Source organism: Chelonoidis abingdonii, chromosome 24 (assembly GCF_003597395.2).
Source record: "Chelonoidis abingdonii isolate Lonesome George chromosome 24, CheloAbing_2.0, whole genome shotgun sequence".
Classification (NCBI taxonomy): domain Eukaryota; kingdom Metazoa; phylum Chordata; order Testudines; family Testudinidae; genus Chelonoidis; species Chelonoidis abingdonii.
Genome location: NC_133792.1, coordinates 6,227,325 through 6,234,153, shown reverse-complemented (window position 1 = coordinate 6,234,153; position 6,829 = coordinate 6,227,325). Strand labels below are relative to the sequence as shown.

At 57.2% G+C, this 6,829-nt stretch overlaps 1 protein-coding gene across 1 annotated transcript; it reads left to right on the top strand.

The window, feature by feature from the left end:
* Positions 1 to 1,962: 1,962 nt before the first annotated feature.
* LOC116823544 (uncharacterized) lies at positions 1,963 to 5,490 on the top strand. Its single transcript, XM_075060692.1, has 6 exons — positions 1,963 to 2,384; positions 3,046 to 3,150; positions 3,597 to 3,732; positions 4,001 to 4,095; positions 4,260 to 4,412; positions 5,398 to 5,490. Exons 1-6 carry the CDS (start codon positions 2,304 to 2,306, stop codon positions 5,488 to 5,490), a joined length of 663 nt encoding a protein of 220 aa, XP_074916793.1. The 5' UTR covers positions 1,963 to 2,303.
* Positions 5,491 to 6,829: the final 1,339 nt, after the last annotated feature.

Genomic DNA, 6,829 nt, shown 5'->3' with positions numbered 1-6,829 from the left:
TCACGGCAGCTCCCCACTTGGTTCCAGGATGGCCAGGCTCCTGAGGATGTTCAGAGGAAGAAGGCTCTGCAGGTGGCCCCAGAGCCTAAGGGAAGCAGCTGCCATCTTCCCCAGGAGCAGAGCATCCCTGTTGGCGGGGAAGGAGCTCCTGGCAGGGCCAGGAGGTGGAAGTGTCCATCCTTCTGGTGGAGAAAACCCACTCCCGGCGCAGGTGCCGAGCTGGGAGAGGCCAGGCGGAAATGGAGCTGCCCCAGAATGCGGCTGGGCAGGCAGGACCCAGCGCAGGAGGGGAGCCAGGCAGGGTGGCTCTGGGGCTTGTGTGGGAAGCAACAGCCCCAGGAGCCCAGGCCTGATTCCCAGCAGGCGGCATCGCCCTGCCTGGTCAGTGAGGACCTTCCAGCCTCCCCAGAGCAGGAGGTGGAGGATCCATGTCCCAGCGCCAGCAGCTTGGCCCGCTCCCCATGGGACAGCAGCAGTGCCTGGGACTTGGGCAGTAGCGAGGCTCATGCTTCAGGCTGGTTTGTTCAAGGTGAGGAGCCAAGCTGGGCTCAGGGAGGAGTGAGGAGGGGGCTGTGAACGCCCTGGCACAGGCACTCGACCAATGCTATGGGGGCGGGTCCTGAGCCCAGGAATCTGGCCTGAGCTACGTGAACCCCACTGACACTAGCTGCTGCCACTTTGGTCCTTGGTGCTACAGTTTGGGGGCGAGCGGCGGGAGTGAGACTCCTCTCAGGGAGTCCAGGACAGTGTGGGCATCACTAAGAAGGGGTAGTGTGGGGCCCAATCTTTCCTGGGTCCCGGATATACAAGGGGGCACATTGCCCCACCATGCCCCTGTCCTTCCCCCGAGTGGCAGCAGGCATCACCCTGTCCCCTTCTCTCCCTCATGCAGGAAACCCCAGGGATTCAGAGGACGAGGAGGAGGAATGGGTGAATGTGGCCACAGAGGAGGCTTCTCTCAATAACCTCCGAGAGCAGCTCCGGGGCAGAGAAAAGGTACAGACATTCCGCAGCTGTGCTGGAACCGAGATTGTCCTGCCCCTTCCCAGCACCCTGACCCCCTGCAGAGGGTCTTGTCCTTGATGATGCACCAGCCCTAATGGGGACCTTTCTCCTCCATGATCTGGGACCCCGGAGGTAGGGGAGTTTGTCACACACCAGCCATGTCTCCTCTCCCCATAAACACTGTCCCAGTTCCTGACCCTGCTTGTGTCGGATGGTGGGTGATTTGGACAATAGATGGGTCCCCACTATCCCCCATTGAGGTCTGAGGCATGCAGCTGATGTGGGTGGGGCGGGGGAGTCCCTGGCTAACTGACTCTCTCTCTGCATACCCCACTTCTCGTGGGTGCAGGAGAAGGCCCAGCAGCTCATGTTCCTAAACACCATCCACCTCATGTGTCTTGCTGCACAGCAGAGAGGGCAGGACACACTGGAGCCGCACTGCTGCAAGGCGGCTGTGGTGGAGAGGATTGTGGTGAGTGAGACACGGCGCCCAGCAGCTGGAGGGAGGACAGAGACATGGGAGGGGAGGAGGTCTCTCCGGGCCAATGGTTAAGGGTTGGCTGGTGCTGGAGGGGCAGCTGAGGGCAGGGATTACTGGGGAGAAGAGATGGGAGAAATTCAGAGATTGGTCACTAGTGGTCAGGAATCGGAGGAGCGGGGGGCAGGTGGGGGATCCTGCTGGCTGTGTGGGGCTCTGGCTGTGTAATCTCTGCACTGGGAAGTGTCAGTGAGGCCCGAATCTCACACGCTCCTTTGTCTCTTTTGGGTCTCACAGGAGGTCATTGAAGAACTGCCTGATAACTCTCCACCCGGGGCCTTCCTCGCTAACTCCCTGATTGCTGTGAGCAACCTCAGGTACTGAGATCCTGTTGCCCGGTTCCCCTAATCCCAGTGCTGCTCAGGCCCAGGGCTGGGAGTCACTGCCTCTCCCACTCCCAAGTCACCTCCCAAGGGTGGCTGCTCTGGCAGAGGTGTGGGGAAGGTTCACTCTCTCCTGGCTGAGCTATTCTTTTCACTCTAGTAACATTGCAATGGCTTTAGGGAGAGGCTCACACCCAGGATCAGGAGATCAGATAGATCATGCTAAAGTCATAGACTGAAGAGCCAGCTGTCATCCTGCTATGAATCCTTGCTAATTGCTTGCAGTGGGATGTGAATGAGAAAGGCCAGGATATGTATTTGGAGGCCTCACCAGTGCTTCCCGGAGACCCCTCTTCCCATCCTGTGACAGGTGTAGCCCCAGTTTCCCTAACTCTGACCCATGGCTCTCCCTTGCTTTGCAGGATCTGCATAGGGTCATGCCAGACTTCCTGGATGCCGTGCTGGGGAATCTGCTGGCAGGGTCCCCAGACACCGGCAGGCTCCACTACATCTTGGAGGTGAGCCCGATGAGAGGGGTGAGAGCAATTTTTACCTTCACTCTTAGATCCATTTTCCAGTCTGTTCTCCTAGCTGGGCCCCAGTGGGCGTCCTTGGTCAGGGCAGTCAGTGCAATGCAGAGGAAGGAGCTGAAACTTCAAGCCAGAGCTCTGACAGGTTCTGTTGAGCACTAACCATGGGGCCCCGGCTGGCTTGGAGAGTTAGAGTCTGAACCTCTCCTGGGAGATCCAGAACATGGTCCTCAGAGAAGAGTCACAGGGCCCCAGAGAATCAGTCCTTCTCTCCGACGGGCCCTGAGATTCCTGGGGGGATTGTGCTCATACTCAGTCTCTTCATCCAACCAAGGATCTGAGAGCCAGGGACGGGTTAGGGGTCCGTCTCCTTCCTGGTGACCTGTTCAGGAATCATGAGTTCAGAGAGGATGGGACCAGCCCCGACACCAACCATTGTTCCAATCTAGAGAGATAATGACAAGTTGTGACCTGCAGGATTCAAGAATCATCCTGCAGGCAACAAGCCCCTTCTAAAGCTCTGCAATCAATGAATCACATATTCCACCAAATGCACAATGTCTTAGCCCCCTGGGGTTGGGGGGTGGGTTCTCATTTGCACAACACGTGCGCTTGTCCATTGTTCCTGAGCTGCCTCTGTTCCCCACAGCACATTAACTACTGGATCGTGTCCAGGGTGTTGGAAGAGAGAGCCAGGGTCATTAGGAGCAGCATGGCCCTGCTCAGATCCACCGTCACCTTCGCTGAGTTTGACGTAAGTGACCTCTGACCCCAGCTTCCTGACTCCACGCGTATGTGGGCTGGCTCCAATGGGCTGTGGGATCTCTGCTGCAGGTGGTGTGCGTTAGGAATGTTCCTCTTGGGGAGGCAGAGTGTGAGCAGAGAATGAGCCTGATTAGAGTCAAGTTCTTCTTATCCTAGTTAAGTGGTGACTCTGGGCGTTTAAGGGGACTGTGCTCCAGGTTCATGCCTTCCTGTCATCCTGGAGCAGCTGGGGAAGCAAGTCCTCATGGAGGGCCCTGCCCATATTCCTGTGCTCCAGGCTGCCTTGGACAGAAGAAATTAAGGGTCTGGGTCTAGCTCCCATCCGCTAGTATCTCCTGCAGAGGGGCTGAGGGGAAGGAGAGTCCTGGCCCGGGTGGTACTGGGAGCTGACAGGAAAATGATGATGGCGTCCCCTCTCCCTCTCCTTTCCATTAGAACTCAGCGGAATTCCCCAGGATGGGTCACCACGTGGCAGAGCTGGCTCTGTCCCTCAGTGACCCAGCCAAGGACATCAGCTGGCAGGCCAGGGAAGGGGTTTCCTGGCTCTACCAGCTGCTGCTGCACCAGAGGGGTAAGGAACCCAGCTGATAAATGGCACCCGCTAGAAGAGTGAGACTGGGACCCCAGCCAGTTTCTCTCAGACCAAGCCCGTCTGGAGAATGAGTCTCTCTCTCTTTCTGTGTTCTACACCATGCCCTGCAATTCTGTTGGGCCAGATACACAGCGAGGTCTCTGCCCACTATGCAGTCTCCAATGGGATTGGAAGGACACAAGCACTGCAACCAGAAGGACAAATGTGTGTGTGTGTGTGTGTGTGTGTGTGTGTGTCTTTTTCCCAGGCCTGATCATCCATGAGGCCGAAGACCTGTGGGTCTGGGACTGGCACCAGGGCAGCAGGCTCCTGGGCTACAGGAAAACAGCCACTGTGCGAGAGGTAAGGATACTGCCAGGGCATGAAACAGCTCAGGGCGTGGGGATGGCCGAGTCTCCTGCAGTAGCTGCCTCCTGGGACCACTAGACGGAGATGCCGTTCAAACGCTGGGATTTGGAGCCTCGCTCTGGGCAATCCGCTAATGCCTCACATCCTGTTGGTTTTAGGTTTTTGGAAAGCACTTCTCAGTGCGGCAGAGAAGGTTCTTCGTCCGTATGGCAGTGCTGGCCATCCATGCCCTCCTGTGGCGTGTCAGCCAGGCTGGGCTGGTCCTCATCTACTCCTTCCTGGGGGAAGCCCAGCAGCTAATGGGGGACAAGGTGAGCAGCTGCATTAGACTCAGGAGATTAGAGTGGGGTCCAGGCCTCATCCCCATCCTATGGTCATTCGCTGGCCTGGCAGCAAGGAGCCTGGTGGGGAATGAGAGGGAGAGCAGGTGCTCCTGGGAAAGGAGATGAATTCACCTCCATGAGCAGGAGGGAGCCAGCTTGTCCCCGGAGCAGCTCCAGCCCAACTCTTTAGCCTGGCTAATTAATGACAAGCATTGGCTCATCCCGGACTTCTGTTCTTAGGACATGGTGCTATCGCTCTTGGGAAGGGCAGGGGAGTCCCACAAGTGTTCTCTGCCAATCTCTCCTGTCCCACAGGGCCACACCCAGTTCCCAGTGGCCTAGTGCCTGTGTCCCCCGAGCCACCACCCAGAGTTGCTCCCATCACTGGCAGCCTGGGAGGCCAAGGACTGATGGGTGATGGCGACTGACCAGGCAGAGCTGAGGCACATGGATGTAGGAAACTTTTCCTGCTGTCAGCAAGGCTGGACCCAGTCTGGAGAGAACGGGAGGATTCAGTCAGCAGGAGCTGCCGATCCGCCCCATTCACCAGGGCTGCCAATCTGCGGCTTCAGTATTAGTGGCTGGAGTGACTTGGGGAAAGGTCTCAACCTCCCCACATTCCACTTCACTGCTGCCAGAATCCCTCCTGCCCCCCTGCTAGAGCCCCCTCTCTGCCCATCCTGGGTGGGTGTGGAGGATAGGGGTCTGAGAACTTGAGCTGTGGATTGGAGGTGGAACAGCTGTGAGGGGCACTGAGGGGGAGGTGGCAGGAGCTCCCCCTACAAGGAGGGGGCTTAGTGCTGAGGGTCACTAGAAAGTACAACAAGACTCCATCCTGGGGGTTAGGAGGGTGAATCCATCCCTCAGAGGTGAGCAGGGGCTGGGTGGAAATGCTGCTCATTCAGGGGCCCTTAATCTCCCCTGATTCCTCAGGGGCATCTGAGGTCTCTGACAGTTTCTTGTTTCCTTGCAGCAGGAGGGTGTCATGGCCAATGTGATGCGCCAGCTCCGCATCATCCAGCCCTCGTGCCTGGTGCCCGAAGCACTGCAGGGCCTGTGCCTCTGAGGCCACCAGCAACTCCTGCTCCCTGCTGCAGGTACTGCTCTGGCTCCTTGTAAATGGGGAATTATGTAAATTGGAAATCAAAGGAGTGGGAGCAGGTGGGGGATGCTGCTGACTGTGTGGGGCCCTGACTGTGTAATCTCCTCACTGGGAAGTGTCAGTGAGACCCGAATCTCACACACTCCTTTGTCTCCTTTGGTCTCACAGGAGCTCATTGAGCAGCTGCCTGATAACTCTCCACCCGGTGCCGTCCTAGCTAACTCCCTGATTGCTGTGGGAACCTCAGGTACCTAGACCTTCCCATTTGGTTCCCCTAACCCCGGTGCTGCTCAGGCCCGGGGCTGGGAGTCACTGCCCCTCCCACTTCCAGGTCACCTCCCAAAGGTGGCTGCTCTGGCAGAGGTGGGGGCAAGGTTCACTGTCTCCTGGCTGCTCTGTTCTTTTCACTGCAGTAACATTGCAATGGCTTTGGGGAGAGGCTCGCTCCCAGGATGAGATACAGAAGGGGCAGCAGGGTCCAGGGAACAGTCACTTTTCCTGAACTAAAGCAGCAAAGAATCTGTGGCACCTTATAGACTAACAGACGTTTTGGAGCATGAGCTTTTGTGGGTGAATACTCACTTTGTCAGGAGCTGGGACTACAGATCTAGACTAACACGGCTACCCCTCTGATACTATTCCTGAACTGCAACTGTCTGTCTGGGAAACACTGACTTTGTCATTCCTTGGCTTGGTGCTTCAGTTTCCATTCTTGCCAGCCTGTGCCTATTTCCCTGCAGTTTCACATGTGTGTTGGTGCCAGTCCCACCCTCACACTGCACAGTCTAATACCAGCTCCTGTCACTTGCCAGCACCATGACACCTGCCCTGGAGCTGGAGACCCAGCTTCTCCGATCTGCCCTCCACGCTGTCTTCACCCTGGGCATGGAGAAGGACACCACCCAAGTCCAGATAGATCATGCTAAAGTCAGAGGAGCTCAAGAGCCAGCTGTCATCCTGCCATCAGTCCTTGAGAGAGGCCAGGATATGTGTTTAGGGGTCTCAGCAGTGCTTCCCAGAAACTCCTCTTTCCATCCTCTGGCAGGTGTAGCCCCAGTTTCCCTAACTCTGACCCATGGCTCTCCCTTGCTTTCAGGATCTGCACAGGTTCTTGCCAGATCTCCTGGACACCATGCTGGGGAACCTGCTGGTGGAGTCCCCAGACACCGGCCAGCTCCTCTACATCTTGGAGGTGAGCCCAATGAGAAGGGTGGCGGCAAGTTTTCCTTCACTCTTAGATCCATTTTCCAGTCTGTCCTCCCAGCCGTCCTTGGTCAAGATGGTCAGTGCAACGCAGTGTCAG

What these genes read in the sequence shown, in the direction of transcription:
- LOC116823544 (XM_075060692.1), top strand. Translation starts at nt 2,304, where the DNA reads ATGCCAGACTTCCTGGATGCCGTGCTGGGGAATCTGCTGGCAGGGTCC. An exon ending in GGCTCCACTACATCTTGGAG is followed by an intron (nt 2,385 to 3,045) that starts GTGAGCCCGATG and finishes TGTTCCCCACAG; the next exon opens with CACATTAACTACTGGATCGT. An exon ending in AGCAGCTAATGGGGGACAAG is followed by an intron (nt 4,413 to 5,397) that starts GTGAGCAGCTGC and finishes GTTTCCTTGCAG; the next exon opens with CAGGAGGGTGTCATGGCCAA.